Source organism: Sorex fumeus, unplaced genomic scaffold, assembly GCF_029834395.1.
Source record: "Sorex fumeus unplaced genomic scaffold, SorFum_2.1 ptg000264l, whole genome shotgun sequence".
Taxonomy (NCBI): domain Eukaryota; kingdom Metazoa; phylum Chordata; class Mammalia; order Eulipotyphla; family Soricidae; genus Sorex; species Sorex fumeus.
The window spans coordinates 4,079,745-4,104,900 of NW_026606321.1; the positions used below are offsets into that span (position 1 = coordinate 4,079,745).

Here is a 25,156-nt window from a genome sequence, read left to right on the forward strand (position 1 = left end):
ATCTGGCCTCTTTAATGTCACTCTAACTCTTGTGTCCTAAAAGTCCTAGTTTAGTTCCGGTGGAGCTCTCCTGATTATAAATACAGCTTTGAGGGCAGAGAGAGAGAGCTTAGCTTAAGGCTTTTGCCTTGCATGCAGCCACCCCTATTCTAGCACCACCACGAGTGATCCCTGACCACAGGAGAGCCCTGAGCAACACCCGGTGTAGCCTCCAAAACCCAGAATAAGTAAGGTCATTAATAAATAGAGCTTTGATCACTGGAACCAGAGGCCAGGATCTTGATTGGGTTTGGGTCATTGGTTATTGGACACTCTCGGGTGGACATTATGGTCAAAGGCCTGGGAAATGGTGGACACACAAGCCCACATGGTGTCTAAGAGAAGCCCCTGCTGATGTCCTCCTGGTATAGATGAGTAGGGAGCTGCCACTCAAGTGAGTGAGCTGAAGAAGTTGTCTCTGGAGAGAGGGCCACTGACACACACCTGCTTGGAAAACACGAGTTCTACAGAGGTGTCTAGTGCAGGACATAAAGATAGGCCGTGTTTTAGAGGACGGATCGGGTTATTGTGTACATCTTCTTGGCATATTGATGGGAAATTTCCCAAGCATCTCTTTTTAAGACAGTTTGCAGAAGATTTCCCTGTTAGAAATCAGGGCCTGTTGCTTTAAACTCTTCTCCCTCCATTTTCCTCTTTCCAGTAGAAATATATTTCATCAGGCTTCAGTAACTGAAATATATGGCATCGCTAGGAGGGGGGTTTATTCTGGTGTTTCCTTCTCTGAGCAAATATTTGCATTATGAAAGTCATACCAAATGAGCTTCTTGCTGAAATATTGGTTTTATATAGTGTATTTTGGCCACGGCTCATTTTTTTTTGAAAAAAAGAAAAAGTTCTAAGATGTTCCTCCTTGTATATTCTTTAATGTGACACAATTAAGTCATTGTTTTATCTTTCTTTGTTCTCTTCCCATTGGCAAATCGTCCTTGAGGCCATTCAATCCTTTTCAGAAGAGTTATTAATCAAGCCTAGTGGTTTGCCAGATCTCAATGTCCCTCCGGCTCTCTCCTTCCCTCTCTCCCTCCGTCACCTCCATAATCAATATGAGCTTCCAGGTCTTCTCTGTCTTTCTCTCTCTCTCTCTTCAGTCTGTTCCTCTTCCTCCTCCATAATCAGAATGGTCTGCTAGGTATCCCCGTCCTTCTGTCTTTCTCCTTCATTCTCTCCCTGCTACATCATTTTTTATTCTCCTACAAAGAGAAAGCAGGAGGTGATCTCCATTTCCATGGCTAGGATCATAGCATGTTGGGTCCTTGTGGCTGAGATGTTCTCCTGAGAAGAGGGAATTCTCCCCAGCTGCCTTCATCTTTTAGTTGCTCCAGTTCAGTTTGCTCTGGGAACCAGTTTTGAAGGTCAGCGTGGTGACAGAGCTGCGTGCCCCAACTCTCCCTTCTAATTCCAAGGCAGTTCCAAGGTTGAGCGAGGCTGGTGTGCGAACTGCACTCAGGTGTCTCTGCATGTTTCCTGGTAGTGGACAGCCATGCAAGTGTCCTCACGGGCATTGCTGGACAGGAGACTTGATTGTTTTCTTTGGCTCTTTTCAAAGACCAGCTCCTCTCGCAGTACCAGGACCTTTTCCCTTTGGGAATTCTTTTAAAGAATAGCATTCTTACAGAAAATTATTTCAAAGGAGAAGTTGTTGAAATTTGCTGAGCCATCTCTGGTGTTCAGGGAGACTGAGTTCATCCTGGGGAAGAAATTCTTTGGAACCCAATCTTCTTGCATTTTATTATAGGAGCATTTAATAGAATGACCAAATGAAACAGTTGTGGGAAAGAATTGGTGATTCCTTCTTGTTTCCAAGTCAGGAGGGGGAGGGAGGGATAGTGCAGGGGTGAAGCACTTGCCTGGCACGTGGCTGACCCTGGTTCAGTCCCTAGCACTGCCTATAATAGTCTCAGCACTGCCAGGACTCATCCCTGAGCACAGAACAGGAGTGAGCCTTGAGTGCTGCCATGGATAGGTACACAAATAAAATCATAAAGTAAATTCCAAATCAGGAGAGTCCACGGCTTGATTCCCGTGCCTGACACCCCGGCACACTTAAAATCCCCTTTGAATCCCACTACTCAGATGGCCTCAGCAGCAACGTGTCCCTCGTATTACTACTGATCATGCTTCTAGGTTGTTCTTTATTAGAAACAAATTTCTTAGAACATCTGACCTTAGAGTAGATGTTAGAGTAGAGTAGAGCCTTGCCTGAGTTTTTTGTATTGGAAAGTCCCTCGGGCTTATTCACTCATGTCTCATCCCCTCCGATGCCATGGTCCTGTGTTTTTATCTTGTCCGTGACGGCCCTACTGTCTGCTCCTGTGTGTCAAATGTACTCTCTAAAATTGGTTCCAGGATAACAGTTTTGCCCAGAAACACGACTCTCAGCACTGACCCAAGTTATCACATGCAGAGGGAGATACCATGAACCAGCAGGTTTGCCCGCCTGGATGGGGGGGTGACCCCAGGAAGAGGAAGCGTGTCAGTTAGAACCCTCCGGGAAGTTGACTCCTAATTCGTCCCTGGGAAGCCACAAAGCAGAAACTGCAGTGTCCTTCCCGGGCCCTGTGGAGCCTGACTGCCTGCTGTCCTTGGCAAAGGGGTCCTCTGGTGCAAATTCAGGGGCCTGGCTGACAACTCTTAGAATCCTGGCAAGTCTTGATGCATCTCCACTTGACTTTCTATAACCCTGAGCCTCTTTCTAAACCATGCTTTTTCTAAGTGATGAGTCTGCACACCTTGAAGTCCAGAATCCTTCGAATCCAAGCCGCCCTTGCTGCTTTTAACTCACTGTCAACATGACAGGCTTTTGTTTCACACTGCCAAATCCCTGGTGCATGATGATTAAATAAGTTTCCAAGTTCTGGGAATTTCCCCCTGACTATTCCCATTTCATTCCTCGGCCTCTATAGGAGGCACAGCATGAGGAAGCAGAAAACAACTCAGACAGGTATCAAAGCCAACACCAGGTTCTGGTGCCAGAGCACCATTTCAGGGCTTCAAATCAATCTCGCTGTGCCCCTTCACTGAGAGAAGTGTGAGCCAGCTGGTATTCAGAACAAGGAAAACAACAATGGTGAGAGCTATCCAGAAACTACTGTTACCAAGGTAGTGCTCCACATTATAGGCTTACAGAAGTATTTTCAAATGGAAGTTTATTTGTGCACAGAATATAGTAGTCGGTCATTTGTTGAATTGATGGTTGAATTAATGAATGGAAGTTGATTTCTATCAGTGGCTACTGGGAACAATGTATACTGCCCAAACACCACCCAAATTCCTGTCTTGATGCTCTTCTTTTCATACTTTGAAAATCTATCCATTTCCTAAGTATATCAATAATAGATCAAAGGCACTGCACAGTTATACAGCATCCTCATTAAGTTTACATACAGAAATACTCCCAAATATGCAGTATACAAATTACAAGTGTATTATGCCCTAAATCTTACCTGTCTTAGGCGGAAACTATAATGCAGATGAAATATCTCATTTACCTGAGCTTAGATGAGTTAGTTTTATTGTTCGTATCTAATTTTTTTAAGAAAATCCTACTTCTTTTAACCTGAGGTATAATTTACATACTAAAACATCCATGGGAATTTTAAGTAGTGTTTCTTTATGAATTTCTCATGATGGGAAGTGAAAAAGAGATAACATTTCATATACACCAAATCTGTCTCTGGAAGCTGTTTTCTCAGACATGCTATTTGACAGCACTGTTTTCTTAATTTCACATGCCGGAGTCTCCATTTGGGAAATGGCAAATAAAGTATCCCTTTGGGGTGAGTCTTGACTCAAAGAGCTGAAAGTGCAGGCATGGGTCAGAGCAGAATGCTTCCCTTCTACATGACCACCCAGGTTCGATTCTCAGTATCACATATGGTCCCCTGAGCCCTGCCAGAAGTGAGTCCTGAGTGCAGAACCAAGAACCAACCCCAAGCACCACAAGTATGGCCCGCAAAACAAATAAACAAAAATAATGCAGACATGGGGGCTGGAGCGATAGCACAGCGGGTAGGGCATTCGCCTTACAAGCAGCCAACATGGCCGACCCGAGTTCGATTCCTCCACCCCTCTCGGAGAGCCCGGCAAGCTACCGAGAGTATTCGAGATGCCAGACACAGTAACAACAAAGTCTCCAATGGAGACGTTACTGGGCCTGCGCGAGCAAATCGACGATCAACGGGAGGGCCTTTACCTTTTAATGCAGACATGAGCTGGAGTGGTAGTATGTCTATCATAGGAGTTAAGGCACTTGGCTTGCAAGCCGCCAGCCCCCTTTAGGTCCCCAGCACTGCACATGGTCTCTTGGGTGCCCGAAGCACAGAGCCGAGAGTCAATCCTAGGCACAGCTGGGTTTGGCTCTAAAACAAAATACGCAAACAGAAAGAGAATTCAGACATCAACAGTAACTGGGAATTATCCCTTCCCAAAACTTGCAATTGTAATGCACCCACCAAACCATAGATCATTAAAACATTTTATACCATTGTTTTAAGCATCTCATCATCAGTCATAAATTATTTTGATTCGCATTGCTTCCCATTTTCAAATATTCACAGGGAAAAAGAAAGGCATGGTAGCTATTAGTGGGGGAAAAGCTGAAGTTTTGGAATTCTAGCTTTAAAATTGAATTTATGGTTTTATGCTATTAACATGCTTCTGTAGTGTCACTGAGGGTCCATGACACTAATGTAGATGAAACTCTATGAGTTCTGAAATGTGTATATATTCCTTTTAATCCCATGACTCAGGTAGTAATAACGCATCCTATGAATTATGCAGTGAGTTTGAAGTACAGTGTTATCCTAAACTGGCAAGAGTTGTTATCTGAAATTACATAATAAAACAAAGCATGAACTCGAAGAGAAACATTCTTCCAAAAGATTACTGTTTTTGTGCAACTGAATCTGAACATCAGATGTCTTTTTTGGCCAACAGACTGTTCTCAGGCACTTAATACTCCACAGGCCGTCAACATGGAAGCAAACACCCCCTGAATTATTTATTGTAAACTACAGAAGGGCTTGTACAACTGTGCCTTACAACGCTAATGTGGCCACACAGCCATAGTTGGCTCTCTAAATTCAAAATGTGTGTTAACTCCGACACGCCCATGTGTATAGTGAGTGATGGTCATATTCAACACTGGACGCTCCCAGCAGGGAAAACACCATTCTAAAAGAATATGGAAAATTATACTGGAAACATTTCACCAAGACTCACCAATATTGAAAAGATTTTCTAAATAGCTAGTACATAAAGTAAAGTAAGTAAAGGCCCTCCCGTTGATCATCGATTTGCTCGAGCGGGCCCAGTAACGTCTCCATTGGAGACTTTGTTGTTACTGTGTCTGGCATATCGAATACGTCACGGGGAGCTTGCCAGGCTCTGCCGTGCGGGCGAGATACTCTCGGTAGCTTGCTGGGCTCTCCGAGAGGGGCGGAGGAATCGAACTCGGGTCGGCCATGTTGGCTGCGTGCAAGGCAAACGCCCTACCGCTGTGCTATCGCTCCAACTAGTACATAAAGCCCGTCAAAATACCTGGAGCTAGTGAGGCAGTTCTCCAAATTTCTACAGAAGTTTAGGGATCATTTCAGGAACCCTGTGAGACCATGCTACGTAGTAGCTAGCACCTCTGAATCTAGAAGCTTAGAAAGTTGAAAGGAAAGAAACATATTGATAAAAGACATTTAAATCTTTTTTCATATCTATGTCATTCTAAGTACTTAAACACTAGAATAGTATATCTCATTATTTTAATGGATGTTTGGTATTATCCAGTGTTTATTTTGTCATACCACTTGATAATAAATATTAGCTTGGCTAAAGTCATATAGGATTATTATTATTTTACATAAAAAGGCACAACAAAAATGAACTAAATAACCTTCTTAGACCATTGGGGTCCATCCTCCTTGTGCTCCTGTGGGAGGGCTTTATAGAGACTGTGGCCGGACAAGCTGTAGCAATAGTACAGCAGTGGGAAGGGCATTTGCTTGTGGCCTAGCGGGTTCAATCCCTGGCATCCCATATGGTCCCCCAAGCACCACCAGGAGTGATTCCTGAACACAGAGCCAGAAGTAAGACCTGAGCACTGCCGCAGAAAACAAAAAGAAATGGAAGGAAGGGGTGGAGGGAGGAAGGGAGGGAAGGAAGGAGAGAGGGAGGGAGGGAGGAGGAGGGAAGGAAGACAAGAAGGAGAGAGGGAAGGAAGAGAGGGAAGGAAAAGAGGAAGGAAGGAAGGAAGGAAGGAAGGAAGGAAGGAAGGAAGGAGGGAGGGAGAGAGGGAGGGAGGGAGGGGGGAAGGAGGGAGGGGGGAAGGAGGGAAGGAAGGAAGGAAGGAGGGAAGGAGGGAAGGAAGGAAGGAAGGAAGGAGGGAAGGAAGGAAGGAGGGAAGGAGGGAGGGAAGGAGGGAGGGAGGGAGGGAGGGAGGGAGGGAGGGAGGGAAGGGGGCAAGGAGGGAAGGAGGGAAGGAAGGAAGGAAGGAAGGAAGGAGGGAGGGAGGGAGGGAGGGGGGAGGGGGGAAGGAGGGAAGGAAGGAAGGAAGGAAGGAAGGAAGGAAGGAAGGAAGGAAGGAAAGAAGGAGGGAAGGAGGGAAGGAGGGAAAGAAGGAAGGAAGGAAGGAAGGAGAAAGAATTCTGACTGGAGATTGCTTCTCTTTCTACAAACCTGGCTGTCCTGGGTTGTAGGCAGGGAAAAAGGTTTCGTGCTCTCTTGTGCATTCTTGATGGAGATCAGAAACACAGATTAAGAAAGGACCACAGGACATTGCACAGGGCTGGGGGCGGAGACCTGAGATATAGGAGCAAGGGGGCAGCTGAGATGGGGTCACTTTGTCTAGGGTCTGGAAGGATGGTGACCTCAGAGGTCAGAGGTAGCTCCCAGGTCCCCTGATGTGCAGTCATTCTCATTCTGACAAAATGTTACTTCTCTTCTGAGCCAGCCCCTTCCTCAAATCTTTGCAATAGTACAGAGATAGGTAAAAATGTTTTTCTTCAGGTGCTATTTGAGTGAAGCTTGTTCTGAACCCCACTGAAGGCAAGAAATCTGTGTCTATAAGTGATCCATGGCTCAGTTAGAACTGCAGAGTCTCTGGTCTCCTAAATCCGAGCTGGAAATCTAGATCCATAGATTGTGAACTCCAGGAATTCCATATGACCTTGAGGACGGGCTAAAATAGTTTCCCGGAACCCCAGCAGGCAATTAAGTTGAGCAGATATGAGAGGATGCCTAGTGGGCACATTGAATCACTTGGTGAGCGCCCCGCAAACGCCCGGAGAGTTTGCCAGAGATAGTATTGGAGCCAGGTGCTTCCAAAGCTCTCCTGGTTACCAGAGCATGCAGCCTGGTTTGAAAAGTTGTCTCTCCAGCTCGCAAACTTTCGGAGCGAGGCAAAATGGAAGCTAAGCAGCACCCAACACCAGGGTTAGGTGTGAAGAAAGCTGAGTCCTGAATTGGCTCGTAAACTGTTAGTGGATTGACTGGCAGATATATGTATATATCTATATCAAGTTCGTATAGCAAACTATAAAATATATGCATCACACACACCACACACACCCATCACATAAACACCACACACGCACTAATGCACCACACAAACACCACACACACTCACATCACACACATTCACGAACCACACAAACACCACACACACTCATTAGAGCTACATTCCAATAAACCGAGGAATGGGAGTGCCTCAGGAGTGTTGTGATGGGTATTACTCCATAAACTTAAACTCCCTGCGTCAAGGGAGAAATGACATACAGTGTTATCCTATAATATGCACACACCACATTCACACAACACACACACACATGCACACACACATACCACACACCACACACATACATTTATACAGACGCCACATTCATACCACACACACACACACACACACACACACACACACAAACACACACACACACACCAAAAAAAAAAAAAGTTCTCCAATGGTTGTTCTGTGCCAGCTGCACCAAGGAGTCTGGCTGCTGAGTGAAGGCCTGGCGCTTGCCAGAACCCTCACACCCCAGGTGAAATGTGTGACCCTGCTTATGGAGATGGGATGGAGACATGATGGCATGGCGGTCCAGCTTGTTGCTTGCCAGTTGCCTTTCCTGATGGGTGTCAAGCATAACCCGGACTTTGGACCGGGGCCTGAGCTCTGCACTCAGCGCCTTCCTCCTGCTGAAACTTCCCTCCCAAGCTTCTGTGCGCCCCTCTCCCTCCCGCTCACTCCCCCTGGTACCTCCAACCCCTGTTCTCACCAGCCAGCTCTCAGAAAACCCTCTGCTCCTCAGGGCCTGGAAGATCCCTGTGTTTTCACTCCATGCAAATTGATCTTGGGATCCTTTAGGGAAGGGCCTGTCCTGCCTCCCATCTCCACCCTACTCCGCTGGTCTTTTGTGGTTTCTCCAATACATGGGAGGCGAGTGAGTGACCTTCAAGGTGAAGAAGCGGCAGGCACAGCTGCAGGGGTGTTAGGGGGTGGGAGAGAGAGGGAGAAAGACGGCGACAGAGCCTGGAAAGAGGGGCTTTTCCGTTGGCAGTGGCCTCACTCCTCCTGAAAAGCTCCTTTTCCCTTCTCCCCTCCTTCCCCCTCTTCCCTCCCCTCCCCACCCCTCCCCTCCTTCCTCCCGCGCGTTTATGCACCTTCCCTCTCTGAGCCCTGCCTGCCCTTCCAAAGCCAGACGAGGCGACTTGAAGGATGGAATCGGGGCCGAGCAGAAGGTCGCGCCGGGCCCCCCCGCCGCGTGGGTGCCTTTGGGCGTCTCCCGAGGCCCAGCACGTCCCCGCGCGGTGTGGGGGGTGGGGTGGGGGCGGGGAGGGCGCCCAAGAGTTCCTGCCTGCCGGGATCGCGCAGGAAAACCCCTGGCTTGATTGCAGTTCTCTGGGTGGCCGGGGATGCTTCTGCGCTGCCAGAAACATCTCGGAGATGGAGACGGAAGCCTGAGCCGCTTCTCATTGGCCACGCGGGCTCCCCAGCCCGGGGTGCGCGGGGAGAGGGGGCGGCGGGCGGGCTTTGGGGTGCCGGGGGTGGTTCTTCCCTGGGTGGGGGGAGCGGGGGTGCCCGGGCGGGGCAAGGCTTAGGGGTTGCTCCTGGGGGCGGAGGGTTCCCGGGTCGGAGTTGGGGTTCCCTCCCGGGGCGGCGCGGGGGTGCCCGGGTGGAGTAGGGGTTGGGGTTCCCTCCCGAGGGGCCCGCGGGGGTGCCCGGTCGAGTAGGGGTTGGGGTTCACTCCCGAGGGGCGCGCGGGGGTGCCCGGTCGAGTAGGGGTTGGGGTTCACTCCCGAGGGGCCCGCGGGGTTCCCGGGTCGCTCCCGGGGGCCCGGGCAGGATTTCAGGGTCGTTCCCGGGGGCGCGGTTCTCGGGGGTCGCTCCCGGAACCGCGCGTCTTGGGTGTCGCTCCTGGGGACCCGGGCAAGGCTTGGGGTTCGCTACCGGGGGCCCGGGTCGGGTGAGGGGTCGCTCCCCTTGGTCCGGGCCGGGCTGGGGATCGCTCCGGGCCGGGTCGGAGGGGGCCCTTCCCGGGGCTGCGGGGGTAGGGGTGGCCCCGGGGCCGCGAGGGTTGGGGTCGCCCCCGGCGCTCAGGCGCGCTCTCCCCCGCACAGGCCAGCAGCAGCCGCGCCGGGCACCTGGCGGGCGCCGAGCCGCCGCCGCCGCCGCCGCGGGAGCCCTTCGCGCCCAGCCTGGGCAGCGCCTTCCACCTGCCCGACGCGCCGCCCGCCGCCGCCGCGCTCTACTACGCCAGCTCCACGCTGCCCGCGCCCGCCCGCGGGGGGTCCCCGCTCAGCGCGCCCGCGGGGGGCTCGCCCACCAAGCTGCCGCGCGGGGCGCCCGCCCCCGACGGCGCCGCCTACCCCGCGCGCGGCTCCTCGCCCAAGCAGTCGCCCAGCCGCCTGGCCAAGTCCTACAGCACCAGCTCGCCCATCAACATCGTCGTGTCGTCGGCCGGCCTGTCCCCGATCCGCGTGACCTCGCCCCCCACCGTGCAGTCCACCATCTCCTCCTCGCCCATCCACCAGCTGAGCTCCACCATCGGCACCTACGCCACCCTGTCGCCCACCAAGCGCCTGGTGCACGCGTCCGAGCAGTACAAGCACTCGCAGGAGCTGTACGCCACCGCCACCCTGCAGAGGCCGGGCAGCCTGGCAGGTAAGCGCCCGGCCCTGCCCGGGCGGGGGTGGGCGTGCCTCCTGGGGCGGGGGCGCGCTGGGCTCCTTTACGCAGAATCCCCGCGGGTGAGTGTTCCCAAGCCAGGCACAGCTTTGGGGGGGGGGGGCTCCCACCCCTAGACCCACTTCTTCGCCCACCCCCAGTCTGGAGACTGAAGTGCATCAGATTCGCTGGCATCTGCACCACGCGGACCTGTAAGATTGCGCCAGGAGCCTCGCAGGTTTCAAACATCATAGTATTTTTGTAAACCACCAATAGTATTTTTTTTAAGTCTTTCGATTAAGTCTCCGTGACTTTGCAAAGTTATTCCTAGCCGAGGAGTTGCAGGCATATGGCGTTCCAGCCGCAAAGCCACCGCCGGTGCCAGCTTCCCCCCAACCAGTGCCTTTACTTCGCCCCCCTTCCCCCCAGTTTCCCTGTCTTGAAGAAAGAGGGAGGGATTTTTTCCCAGCAGTGAGAAATCGCTTTGCTTTTTGCATCGCCTGGTTGTGGCTCCATTTACTGTTCTCCCCATGTGGTCCCTGGGCAAGGCCAAGGGTTCGGGCAGCCCCGGCAGGGAACTGGGGGGCAGGGGGGGGTCACTGGGTATGTGCCCTGGCTCGAGGGCTGGGCCGCCGGGAGAAGCTGCTTTCTCTGCCCTGTGGCATGTCTGGGTTCTCCCACCCATGTCCCACGGGAGTTGGGGGGTTGGGGGGTTGGGGGGTCAGGGGGTGGGCTGAGCTGGGCACAAAGCAGTGCATGGGGATGTTCAGTCAGATCCTCTGAAACTTTTGTCTCCTGAGACACCTGACAGTTACCCTGGGTTTCTGGTTGTGCATCCTGCCCCCTCCCCCCACCCACCCCCCTCCCCCACGAAGTATGAAAGTCCTCCTCCGAGAGTGTCTGGCTGGTAGCACATGCCCCTCTCATCTGCCTCCTTTCTGCGCACAAACCATGGCTGCAAGATCAATGGATCAGGGGGAACTTGTTGCGCACCTGGCAGGAGGCCAGGGATGCTTTAACCCCTTAGCGCTGGGGTTGTGAGCATGAAGGGCTGGGGAGTCACAGCCTGGGGCAGTGCCTTGTGAAGGGAGAGATTGGTTCTCAGCACTCCCCTCTTTCTTTGGGAGGGCAGAGGCTGCCAGCTGGTGCTGGGTGCTGGTAGGCGCCATCTGCTGGGGGGCGGGGGGAGGAGGGGCAGGGACTTGAGCAGGGAAATCTGGTTTCTGTGAGTTTGGAAACACTGGTTGTGTTCGTTTGGAAGACTAGTGATCAGAGTGTCCAGGGCAGGGTGGCTTTCGGGTGAGGCGGAGCACCCTGACACCTCCCAGGCTCCCTGCAGAAGCCCACCCATGTGACTCTGGGGAGAGGGTCCAGAGGGCTTTGCACAGTTCCAGCCCTTACTGTGCCAGCCCCAGGGAGCGCGGGGCGAAAATGGGGGCCCAGGTAGGGGTGGGGGAGGTGTGGTCTGCAGCAGAAAGAGAGTTTGTCAGCTCCTTCTAGAACAGGTTTGGGAGGAGAGCTGGGGAGCAGATATCTGGTGAAACTAGCTCATACTCTACTGTCTGGGCTGAAAGTTCCAGATGGGCTTGGGGTGTGTGTGTGGGGTGTGTGTGTGTGAGTGTGTGTGTATGTGTGTGTGTGCTTGCATGCACATGCACTCGTGCATGTGCTGAGCATTCCAAATGGGCTTGGGTTTGGGATGAGATGTGTGTGTGTGTGTGCGTGTGTGTGTGCTTGTGTCTGTGTGCTGAGTATTCCAAATGGGCTTGGGTTTGGGATGAAATGTGTGTGTGTGTGTGCGTGTGTGTGTGCTTGTGTGTGTGTGCTGAGTATTCCAAATGGGCTTGGGTTTGGGATGAGATGTGTGTGTGTGCTTGTGTGTGTGTGCTTGTGTGTGTGTGCTGAGTATTCCAAATGGGTTTGGGTTTGGGATGGTGTGTGAGTGTATGTGTGTGTGTGTATGTGTGTGCTGAATGTTCCATATGGGCTTGGTGTGTGTGTGTGTGTGTGTGCGCTGAATGTTCCAGATGGTCTTGGTGTGTGTGTTCGTCTGTGTGTCTGTGTGTTTGTCCCGAATGTTCCAGATGGGCTTGGTGTATGTATGTGTGTGCTGAATGTTCTAGATAGGATTGATACGTGTGTTGTGTGTGTGCATGTGTGCGTGTGTTTGCATGTGTGTGCATGTGTGTGCTGAATATTCCAGAGGCATTGGGTATGTGTGCATGTATGCATGGGTGTGCGATTCTAGAATCCAGTTGTGAAAAATAACTCTGGATCTCTGAAGTCTGCTGTGTGCTGACTTGTTGCAGCCAGCGGGTTAAGAGATGGTGGTGAAAGTTCTCAGAGATGCTGGGCATTCAGCACTGGTGGACAGAGCCATCATTGGCCAGGCCATAGAGGGAGCTGGTTGAACTGGGCAGAGACCTTGCACATATAAGTGTGTCTGTTAGCATTCAGTGGTGCATGCGCAGTAGATGTTTGGCAGGTTGCAAACGCTGATTGGAGTTCAGGATGGAAGCCCAGCCTCAAGGTAAAATGAAAGGACGTACTCAACAAGGATGGACCACTCACCATCTAGAACCCAGGATCTAGAATGTGATAGATGGGGAAGAGGTCCAAGGCCAGCCCCCGGAGGTGACAGTGAAAGAAAGAGCTAAACTACCGGAAGTCTAGGCCAGTCCCCTTGAGAAGCCCAGAGGCGGGTCCATGGTCCAGGGAGAGTCTGGTGGGCAGCACAGGAGGGACTGGATGAGCAGGCATGCTCCATGGTGACCAGAAAGGAGCAGTGTATGATAGGTCTAGAGTCCAGAAATGGGCTCCTTGTCACAGAACACGATTTTCCTGTGGAAGGTCCATGTTTCATCCCCAGTGTCACATGGCCCTGATCATGGGTGAGAGTGATATGGGCCTCCAGGATGCTACTGAGGTCCCCACTTCTAGCAGCTATACGGAGAGACTGAGTTACATTTCATGTCTTGTTTAGCATAGATATGCCGGAAACGGGGTTCTATGTGAACATTCAGAATCTCACCAATGCACCCACCAGCACTGCCCACTGGAACTCTCCAGGGGGAGAACTGCAGAGTCTGGCCGGACACTTCCCAGTTCCAGCCCCCGAGAAAACACCCCAGTTCAGATTTCAACCTAGAGAAATGAGATTGGTGGGGTGTTTACCGCCCCCCCCCCCCCACAGCCCGCTCCGGGCCTGACCATCTCCCTTTTCCTTTGGTCCTATCTCTCTGCATCTTATCAGAGTGTGTGGGGAGAGCCCCTTGGCTGCCTGTGTGGGCCCCACCTGTGTGGTGCCCTTCCCACCTGCTTGAAACACTCCCTTCCTCTTGGGGCTCACAGCAGTGAGCCATCTTCTTTGCTGACTTCAGACAGAAATAACTTTCTTCTATAGAGGTATGCTGCCTGTAGAAAGTTCTAGCACAAGTTTAGTGTACATTATGCCCCTACTATATTGACTCAGGCATGCAAGGAGGAAGTCATTCCTTTCTGCTTCCAGACACAAGGCTGGTCTTTTTTATTAATTTTTTTTATTGAATCACCGTGAGATACAGTTACAAAGCTTTCATGATTGAGTTTCAGTCATACTATGATCAAACACCCATCCTTCCACCAGTGTTCATTCTTTATTTTTTTTTTTTGGATCACACCCAGTGATGCACTGGCTCTGCACTCAGGAATTACTCCTGGTGGTACTTGGGGGACCATATGGGATTCTGGAAATAGAAACGGGGTTGGCTGCATGCAAGGCAAATGCCCTACCTGCTGTGCTATAACTTCAGCCCCAAGGCCGATCTGGTGAGTGGTCCAACAGGCCAGTTTCTGTTGGCTGAAAGACATGAACAAAGGCTGAGCCTTGCTTTTGTGGACACCTACTTGGGAACACATACATCAGAAGACACCCTCAGCCTCAGTGCCCACATGAGATGGGTACGTGGTAGATAGGCATCCTTCAGGGCCATCAGTGAGGTGTCCCGGAAGATTCCTTGATGTGGCAGTTCTATAGCGAGGTGGTGTAGGTGGACCTGGTGAGAAGTATAGAGAGGAATGTGGAGGTGTGGGAACTCTGGCATAACAGCGGAGAGCAGATGAGTGGCTAGTCAGGGATCATCTTCGGGGAGGAGAGGAAACTGATCAGAATCATGGTCCTTCAATCTGGGCTGGTGATGGGCTGAGGAGTAGAGCTCCTGCCTGGCATGTGTGAGGCCTCAGTCAGTTCCCCAGTACCCTCCCAAACCATCACTTAAAGTGACAGGGGAAAGGAGGTTAAATAGGCCACATCACCCAGTGTTTGCATTTTTCTTCTGATCATAGATCTTTTCATTTTCACAACAGAAAATGTTCAGTTTATTCATTTCTGCACAATGAGTAAAACATGGAAAGTTCTTCCCTGTAAACCGTCTGCTCTGTTAGGTGTCGTGCCAGGAACTTTGCAAACCGGTTTTCACATCGTCTCCCAATTACTTAATGAGGTCGCAAGCTCCTTAACTCCATCTGCAGATTCCCAAACTCACGCTCTTCTAGGAGAAACTTCTTGCTCAAAATTATTTGGCTGGAAATGAAAAGTAGATGATTTGAACCTACATAGCTTTCATTCCAGAAGCTCTATAATTCTAAATATACAGATACCTCATAAAAATAGTGTCTGCTGTATTATTGAAGAAAACCACCCAAGATCTCGAATTGCAGTTTAAATCCTCAACTTATTTGAATGAGCAGTGATTTTTTTTTCAAAGCAGAATGGTTAAGATGTGCCAGCATCCTACAAACAGAGCTTCAGCAGGGCCCATTTCTGTCCAACTTTGTAAATAACACGAGCCTTTCATTCTGTGATTTAGAGCAAAATTAATCCTGTTAAAAATAGACAAAACTGAGCTGCAAATATGCATATGAGTTAAGTCAAACACCAAAGCTTATTTTGAGGTAAATATGAAATTCAGTGGAGATTCTTGACCAGTGATTGCAATTAAAATTGACCGAATATGGGGAGGAACTTGGAGCAGGTATAGCCCTCTCCTCCCAGCGCCAGGAAGACTCATGTCCAGAGCCCATCACGTGCTGGAAACCCCACACTCTGCTTGCTTGGAGAGTTCTCATGTGTTTTCTGCTTCATGGAAGCTTCCAGGAGCACCTGTTGCAAGGAGGAGAGAGACCATAATCCTGAATGAAAGCTTCGCGTTCTCGGCTGCTAGGTGCTCCGGTTCTCAGGTGCTCAGGGGACTTCTTTATTGAATCCACCTCATGGGAATGCCGAGCAGCTGTTACATGATCCCTGGTGACCCTTCCTTCCTCTTCTAAGCCTCTCCAGCGGGTGACCTGCCCATCCCCAGTTTGTCCTTAAAAAGTTCCTCTCTCCGATCTCCTCCTTAGAACCGTATCGCCTGTGCTCGGAGCCAACCCTTAGTCTCAAAGAGGTGCCTCAGGCTGACACTGAGCCAGGATGTGGGGGTTCTTGAGAAAAGCATATGGGGGACCACACACTCTTGCCACCCCACGAGACCTGAGGTTCCTCTGCCCTCCTGCCCTCGCCCCCAGCTCCTCCTCCACAGCTCTGGCCTTTGGGCCCAGGTGCAGCCCAGGAAGGGGCTGGAAGATAAAACTCTACCTGCACCGTGTGTATGTGCTGGCATCCTGCCACCGACTGCCCCCAAATCTCAGGGCATGCAGACCATCCCACTGCTGCCACCACTAAAGTGAGTCTCTTGTCCTCCAGGATTCTGGGACCCCATTTTACCACCAGAAACTACCTCTGTGTGGCCTGCTGGTAGTGCTCTCCAGACTTCCTCCCAGGGCACACGGCCCTAGATTCCCCCTCAGCACATCCTTGCTGATTCCTGCCAGCAGCCCCTCTTTGCTTCACATTCCAGCTCTCTTAGAATTGGAGCTGGACCATTCCTGTGTGAGGCCCCTGGCCTGGCATCAGTGGAACCCGACATCTGCCCATGGCATTGTGTCATGTCGGTGTCCTTGAAGTCACTGCCTGGATCTCACACTCTGGGGATGGGTTCTAGTAGCCCCGAAGGCACTTTTGTTGCCATTTTTATGGCTTTAGAGAAGTTTTTCCTTCCCTCCCCCTTCCTGCCACATCCACCTTGTTAGTAGTTTCTGTTCTTTCTTGAAATGGCATCCTTATGTAGAATTGCCTTTCCAGTATTATTGAGACTTTTTTTGGGTGTGCCAGGACTGCTCCTGCTTCTCTGCTCAGGGATCACTCCCAGGGGTGCACACAGGACCAGAAGTGGTACAGGGGATTGAACCAGATTTGGTCACATGCTCTGAATTTGACTGGGAGCGAATTAATTGAACAAAATGAAAAGAAATGAAGCCAGTGACCCACAGGCTTCCCCATGCTTCTAAAAAATAAGATTCAGCAGGACAGTGGAGAGCCAAGTCACCAATGGGACAAGAATACAAAGACCAGGGGATGGGGGTCACTAGCCAGCAAGCCATCTTAGGAATATTCTCTAAGAGCCAATAGAGTTGGGGGGAGACGGCATTCAAAGATAGAAGCTTCCCAGGGCCGCTGAGACATATACAGCCGTGCCAGGAGGGGCTCGGTCTTCTGGACAAACTCATGTGTCGTAGTAGAGCTCAGGGAGCTGGAGGGAAAAGATGGACTAAAGATGGAGGGACGCCTTGGAAGATGGTGATTGAGAGTGTACAAAGATGCCAGCAAAACTTCCTCCGCCTGGCACATCCTTTGTCACTTAGCAAAGTGAGGACCTTGTTCCCATCACTTAGTGCCAGGAAAACAGACGTGATCTCTTGCAGCTGAGCAAAGATCTGGAGAAAGGGGAAGGGGGGCGGCTGGGTAGAGCTGCCTTGGCTGTGGTGGGGGCTGGGGTCACTTGACAGAAGTCTGGGGTTCCCGGCCCCTCTGTTCTGAAGGATGACTCAGCCCTTCGTCACAGCGTGCACAGGGGGGCATGCTTAGCATGCCAGTCAAAGAGAAGAGCACTGGGTTTTCTTTCTCAAATATGATGAGTTATCCAGGATTACTAAGGAATTGGGAAGAATTAACGGCATGAAAAAAGATAGAAAAAAAATGAAAATGTCAGAAGAAACCAGACCTCATTTCCAGAACAGGCCATTAAAGGCAACAAGCAAAAACTTGAGAATGGTGATTGAGAAGGCTTTAGGGAGATCGCGTGTTTATTAAATAAGAGCGCGATGACTTGAGCACAGAGAAGAGAAGGAACAGAGCAGCCGAGGCTGTAAAATTCCAACCACCCAAATTAAAAACTGTTAGAATGACAGTAAAATGACTGAGGCAATCGCTCATGAGGTTGAACCTCTGGAGAAAGAGACTGGATGATGAAACAAGTCTAATGTGTCATCAGTGACCAATTCAGAGATTTAACTTTGACTGGAGTCCCAGGGAGAGTGGGGAGAAGCGAGGTATCAGAGAAGCAATACAGAAAGGGCCTCAGAGAAGGAGCTGTGGCTCTGGGGAGATGCCCCCAACTTGGAGTAGATCATGGGCCATTGTCTGCCTCTTGGTCTAGTCACCAAGCAGAACTAAACCCCATGCCTTGGAGGGACATGGAATAGACACCCTGATGTGTTGTGAGGCTGAATAACCGAGAGCTGCCCACGATGCTCTTAAAGTCCTCGGCGATGAGAATTTCCCTTCTCAAATCCACATTGAACCATCATCCTTTTATAAAGGGGGGAAGTAAAAGATTTTCAGACTTATAACTAATCTAAGCCTTATCTCCTAAAAAGCCTGTCTTAGTTAAGAGCACTGGGAAGATGTATATGGCTAAGTCTGGGGGAGACAAGAGAAGCTTTTGGGAAACTTTCCTGATGAGAAAAGTAGAGAAGGACCCGGAGGATCAGAGCCGGCTGGGTACACCCCACTCATGATGTGCACAGTGCTGAATGTTGGTCTTCCAAATCCCAAGGAACATGAGTAAGCTAATATCAAAGGACAGACAAAGGAAGCAATGGTGTCAGAGTAATGTGTCTCATTACACATGAAGAATTGAGTTGCAGGGGCCAGAGCAATAGTATAGTGGGTAGGGTGTTTGCCTTGCATGTGGCTGACCCAGGTTCAATTCCTGGCATCCCGTATGGTTCCCCCAGGAGTGATTCCTGAGTGCAGAGCCAGGAGTTATCCCTGTGTATATCACTGGGTGTGACCCCAAAAAGCTGAAAAAAAATTGAGTTGCGTTCCATGGTGTTCTCCCAGTACAGGATGAAAGGGCCTCAAGGGGGGATGCGGTACAGACAAACGGGGTGCTTCTGTTGGTCCCATCATTGACCTGCCCAGCGACTTGGATAGCTGGGATCAGTGCCTCAAGTAGTTGCAGAGCATCTGCTTTGTGCTGGCCTCGCCACTGGGCTCTGGATCCTTGCTGAGGAATGGCAGAGACCACAATCCTGGTCCTCCAGGGGGGCGTGAATGATGCTGAAGGGTGTGGGCAGGGACTAAGAGACGGACAGTGGCATCAGAGGCACGGTGTCTAGAAACTCTACCCAAAGGTGTCATTGCAACAGAGACCAGGCGAAGTGGAAGAGCCACAGACAGGTCGAGGCTAAATGCTGCTTGTTCTGTTTAGGAGACATAGCAGGGGTCTTCCTGGAGATGGCTTCTGTCTCTCCCATGGCAAGAGCCAAATTTTTAGCCATCCCCTGGAGTTCTTCCAAAGATCCCGTCAGATGGAGATTGGCTTCTCAGCCGTTAGCATGCTCGGAACATTGCAACCCATGTCACAGTCCTATTATCAGCCAGGCATACCCGGGAAGGAGAGTGAGAGTGATGACGCCAGGGTCCCCTTTGGAGGGACCCAGGAGTGTCCCCTGTAAGGTTTCACTGGTTAGGAGAAGAGGTTCTGAGCAAACTGAGATCTTGGCCAGGTATGCACATCCGGGTAGGGAATCTGGGGAAGGTTCTGGAAATAAGCATCCTGGGAGGAGATCCTGTTTCCCAAAGCAAAGCTTGACAGGTGCAAACAGAGGGTAGAACTGAAGGACAGATGAAATAGTTCTCACAGAGTCCTGGCATGCTGGTCTCAGAGCACCAGGCTGACAGACTTGGATGGGGCGTCTGGAGATGTTGCCTAGAGGTGTTTCTCCTGCTTCGTCTATTAATGTGGGGTGAGAGTTGTGTGTTTGAAGTATAACTTCTCTAGACGGCCACAGAAATGTTGCCGTTGAGCTTAAGACCCCCCCAGAGGGTGTGAATGAAATGAATATTGGAGACATTCAACACTGAAGCCTGGATGGAAGGCTCAAGCAGGTTGGAAGGAATCCAGTAAAAGGAGGGGCCATTCTGAGACCCCCATTAACTACGAGGCAATGAGAACTGGACAGCCCAATGCCTAGCTGGACTGGCCTCTGAGAAACCCATCTCAGCCAGATGTCTGGGAAGAGGTGCTTCTATTTTATTTTATTTTTTATTTTGTTTTCCCTTTGGGGTCACACCCAGCGATGCTCAGGGGTTACTCCTGGCTCTGTACTCAGGAATTACTCCTGGCAGTGCTTGGGGGACCATACAGGATGCCGGGGATTGAACCCAGGTCAGCCATATGCAAGGCAAATGCCCTACCCACTGTACTATGGCTCTGGTCCAAAAGAGGTGCTTTTAGACCAAATATTTGCTCCAAAAAGGAAATGGCAGGATTGAAGGGTAGAGACTCACTCAGCCCTGGAATGTGGCTTCCTGCCTGGGGCCCCAACATGCAGCACCCTGAAACATCTGGCTGTGACTTTCTTCTACTTTCCAGACTCTGTGGCTCTAAACTAAGCATCACTATATCACTGTATCACTCTCCTCCCCGTTGTTCATCAATTTACTTGAGCTGGCGCCAGTAACGTCTCCATTCATCCTAGCCCTGAGATTTTAGCAGCCTCTCCTTACTCGTCTCTCCCAGCACTACTGTATTGGGGGCTCTTTCAGGGTCAGGGGAATGAGACCTGTTATTGTTACTGTTTTTGGCATATCGAGTATGCCACGGGTAGCTTGCCAGGCTCTGCCATGCGGGTGGGATACTCTCGGTAGCTAACCATATTTGGGGTCAAATATGCCAGGGTATGCAACTGGGTATTTCAGCACACAGAAGATGTTTAATGAAGGAAGATCTAAAGTGATGCTACTCATCCTTTTGGGTGCTGGTTCCAGCTAGTTATAGGAGCTCACCAACGTCTCTTGTCATAGTTCTGGTGCCTTTACATACTTTTTCTTTCGATCTATGCAACAGCGATGAAGTGGGGATCAACCATCTTACTAGACGTACAGGGAACCTTAGATAATTAAGCACTGTAGAACTGTCCTCCCTTTGTTCGTCAATTTGCTCGAGCAGGCCCAGTAACGTCTCCATTGTGAGACTTATTGTTACTGTGTTTGGCATATTGAATACGTCATGGGTAGCTTGCCAGGCTTTGCCGTGCAGGCGAGATACTCTTGGCAGCTTGCCGGGCTCTCCTAGAGGGGCGGAGTAGAACCAGGCTCAGCCAGGCCGGCCGGGCACAAGGCATATGCCCTACCGCAGTCCTATCGCTCCAGCTCAGATAATTAAGTAAAGTAAAGGCCCTCCCGTTGATCATCGATTTGCTCGAGTGGGCCCAGTAACATCTCCATCAGATAATTAAGAATGTTTCAAAATGGAGTGAATTCACAGCCAAACCACCTGCCACTATAGTGAATCAAGGCCACTGTCACTGTCACTGTCCTCCCATTGTTCATTGATTTGCTTGAGCGGGCACCAGTAACATCTCACAAAAAAATTGTGAGACTTGTTGTTACTGTTTTGGGCATATCAGTACATCACAGGGAGCTTACCAGGCTTTGCCGTGTGGGCGAGATACTCTCGGTAGCTTGCCGGGCTCATGTTGCATAATTTAAAAATATGTCATATATTTAGTCCCAAGTATACAAAATACTTATTCTCTATATTATATATAATGACTACTTATTATATAAGTTCTAAACATATGACAAAATTATAATTAGCCATGTGTGTATACATTTATGCATATTGAATATATGGGACAATACGTGTGTATTGTATCCGAGCAGATGGCCCGCCCTTCTAGTGGCTTAACATAGCTCTCTCAGCTTTGTGGCATTGTAACAGTTATGTGTATCGTGTAGAACCCCTCTTTAAAATTTGGGTTTGTTTGCTTTGGGGCCACACCTAGTGGTGCTGGGGACTTCTCCTGACTCAACACTTCGAGGGCCATAGGGGGACCCTGGAGTGCTGGGCACTGAAGCCAGGGATCCTGCATGTGAAGCATGCCCCTCAGCATTTGAGCCATCTCCCCAGTGCCCCTTTCGAATTGCTCTTCCCCCATTCACAGCATGCTCTGGGATGCTCATTTGGGATGCTGGCCAGTGTCCATGTAAGCAATGGTGTGTCAGAAGGCTGACACTGTCCCTTGTGTTGTTCCCTTTCAGTATGGTGGCCACTGCCTCCCAGGAGCTGGCCAGTTCCTGGAGATAGGCTTTGTGGGAAATGCCCACAGTATCCCCAAGTGGAGGACTCCAGCTCCTGGGGGTCGCTGGGAGGACCCAGGGGGAGGAAGTAGCTTCAGGTGCAGCTGTGGGCACTCTCTGTGCGTTCGCTTAAACACGGTTGATTTCCAGCACATACTGGGTAATTTTTTTTTCTGACGCGGGGGCAGAAACCCCAGTAAGTTTGGGAACCTTGGGAACCGTGGGGGTTTTGCCAGCAGCTGACATTGGTGACTGAGCACGTTTAAGGTAGACTGGCCTGAGGTGGAATGTCTGGTGTGTTGGAGGCAGGACGTGCGTTTTTGTCTTGGGGCGTTTTTACTGTGCCGTGGTATATCGGGCTGGAATTCCATCCTAAGTTGGGGCACCCGGATGTGGCCTCCTTGGCAGCTGGTGTGGGGTAGCTAAGGTGCAACCGCTGATGTTTCTCATGGCCTGTCCCCTGGGGCTCTCTAGATTGGGTCTGACCAGTGCATTGAGTCTGACACCCAGGAGAAAGATTCTGGAATGCTCCTGCCAGCCAAGATGGACACATTATAATGCACACGAAGAGCTTTGCGGCCACTCAAGTCCACTGCAAGACCCTTGCAGCGAGGCTCCGGATTCGTTCCCATGCCAAGACTAAGTGTGCTCGGACTTCGGGCTGCCTGTCGGAAGCTATCTGGAAGGTGGACATTGCACAATACCACCAACACACAGAAATCCCTCCCCAGAGATGTGTGACGGCAGACACTGCAGAGTCGCCAGCTGCTCCCCGAGTGAGATACTAAAACATTAACTCAGTAAGTGGAGAATCTTCACATGGCGATCTCTGCTCCCTCGCCTCTGAGCCCCACCATTTTCGCTTTCCCGGTGGTGCATGCCCGGAGGTGCTCAGGACTCACTCCTGTTTCTGATCTCAGGGATCTCTCCAGGCAGTGCTCAGGGGACCTGTGGGATGCCAAGGATCTAACCGGGATCAGCCACATGCACAGAAGGCCAGCACCCACCCACTGTGCTGTCTGTCTCTACATTTTTTAGGGGGGGAGGTCACACCCAACGTTGCTCAGGGGTTACTCCTGGCTCTGCACTCAGGAATTACTCCTGGCGGTGCTCAGGGGACCATATGGGATGCTGGGGAGCGAACCAGGGTCTACTGTGTGCAAGGCAAACACCCTCCCTGTTGTACTATCGCTTCGGCCCCCTCTCCACCATTCTTTACTGAGTTGGCTTCCTGTTGCTCTTAGGGCTCAGCCGAGTTTTGAGGAAGGGGCAGAGAAAAGGCCAGGTCCAGGGAAACTCACATATAGAGCAGCCGCTGACTTCGATCTTGGAGCAGCTGGACGTGGGCTGTGGGCTCTACTTGCTCTGTGGACTCTGTGGTCTCTGCTTCCAGCCAAGTCAAGGCGTCCCGCAGACCCCAAGGAAATGGCTGACAGTTTTGAGCCAGTGGACTTGAGTGACCTCTTGAATTTCTCCTCACTGTGGAAATTTCCCCCAGCCAACCCGCCAGCATTGGGTTACCCCATACCGCAGCCCCGATGCCTGATAGAGATGGAAACTGTGCTGGACCTTGAGAAGCTCTGCATGACCCCCCAGGTTCTTCCCCCTCACTCCTGAAAGGGATGGAATTCAAGCAAGTCAGAGCCACCCGCGGACCAGCTGGCATAGAGAGAAGCCGGTGGACAGCGCCCGTTAGCATGGAGCCGCCTCTCCACATGCTTCTGCATGCACGTGCTTCCCTTCAGGTCTGAAGCAGGTGACTGGAAGCCAGTAGAACCACAGTTCTACGGCCAGAAAGCGGCTCAGAGTGCTGGGGTGCACGATGTGTATGCAGGAGGCCCGAGTTTGATCGCTGGAACTGTGTGATCCCCTGAGTACCACAGGGAAGGACCCCTGAACACACGCAGGTGTGGCCCCCGAACAAGCAATGAAAAACCCAGTGTGGTTGATATGGCCATTAGCAAATCAGTGATGCGTGTTCTAGCCTGGAAGTGTCAGCGCGTATCATGTCAGTTTAGGAAAGCGGTGTTCATGGCACTGTTTCTCAGCCAGGGCCCTGGGGCCTCTATTGCCCTGAAGATATTCCACAGGGGCCACAGGTGAGAAACACATGTGGGGGTGTGACATGAGACCAGGAGCCAGCCAGTAGGATAGGGTTCCCAGGAAGGAAACAAGGTCAAAAGGGGGGCCAGGTCAGGAAAATTTTGAGGGACACTAATTTTCTTTTTCTTTTTTTTTTTTCCCCTTTATTTTATTTTATTTTTTTTAAAGTTGTAGATTTACAATTTTTTGTGCTTTGGTTTCAATTATACAATGATCAGATACCCATCCCTCCACCAGTGCCCATTTTCCACCACCATGGATAATATCCCTCCCACCCCCATCCCCCCATCCCCCCGTCTCTGTGGCAGGGCAATCCCCTGTGTTCTCTCTCTCCTTTTGGGTGTTGTGGTCTGCAAAAGAGGCATTGAGTGGCAAACATGTTCAGTCCATAGTCTACTTTCGACATGCATCTCCCCTCCTGGGAGGATCCTCCAAACATCCTTTATTTGGTGCTCCCTTCTCTATCTGAATAGCCCTTTCCTCTAGGATACCCGGCTGGCCTCTAAGTTATGGAGTAATCCTCCTGGTGCTGATCTCAGCTATTCTTGGGTATTAATCTCATACTTTGTTACTTTATATCCCCCAGATGAATGCAATCTTTCTATGTCTATCCCTCTCTTTCTGACTCATTTCGCTTAGCATGATACTTTCCATATTGTACCACTTGTATGTAAATTTCATGACTTCATCTTTTCTAAGAGCTACATAGTACTCCATTGTGTAGATGTACCAAAGTTTCTTTAACCAGTCATCTGTTCTTGGGCATTCAGGTTTCTTCCAGTTTCTGGCTATTGTAAAGAGGGCTGCAATGAACAAACAAGTGCAGATGTCACTTCGACTATACATTTTTGCCTCTCTGGGATATATTCCCAGGAGTGGTATTGCTGGGTCAAATGGGAGCTCAATTTCTAATTTTTTGAGAATCGTCCATACTGTTTTCCAGAAGGGCTGAACCAGTGGACATTCCCACCAACAGTGAAGGAGTGGAGGGACACTAATTTTCATCACTAATGTTTCATGCTAGATAATGGTTAGTAGGTTCTTTCTGGAGAAGGACAGCAGGTGCAAAACAGGGTGCAAGATCGCAGCCTGGCCAGGCCTTGGTGATGGTAAAGGAATCATGTTTCAGTCAATGTATCTGGTATCCAGATAGAATTATTCCCATAGAAATGTGGCGAAGTGATTCTAAAATACACACGTGTGTGTAAACTCCCCAGCTCAGCTGACATTAGGAGTGATTACTGTTGTGTCCATGCACATGCATACATGCACTCAGAGCTTTTAGCCAGGAGAGAAGTGAGGAAAAATCTTTAGCCCTCTGTTTACTATATAGCATAATTCCTCTCTCTCTCTCAGACTTGCTTTTTATGTCCCACATATTACTCTGAGTAAAATAA

The 25,156-nt window shown here is 50.5% G+C and overlaps 1 protein-coding gene across 8 annotated transcripts in view; it reads left to right on the plus strand.

The window, feature by feature from the left end:
- CTNND2 (catenin delta 2) overlaps nucleotides 1-25,156 on the plus strand; it is a 958,285-nt gene that overhangs the window by 556,428 nt on the left and 376,701 nt on the right. For all 8 annotated transcript variants that reach the window (XM_056109040.1, XM_056109043.1, XM_056109042.1 and 5 more), the window contains one exon: nucleotides 9,664-10,207. In XM_056109040.1, the coding sequence (XP_055965015.1) occupies nucleotides 9,664-10,207 (544 nt within the window). The remainder of the gene's footprint in view (nucleotides 1-9,663; nucleotides 10,208-25,156) is intronic.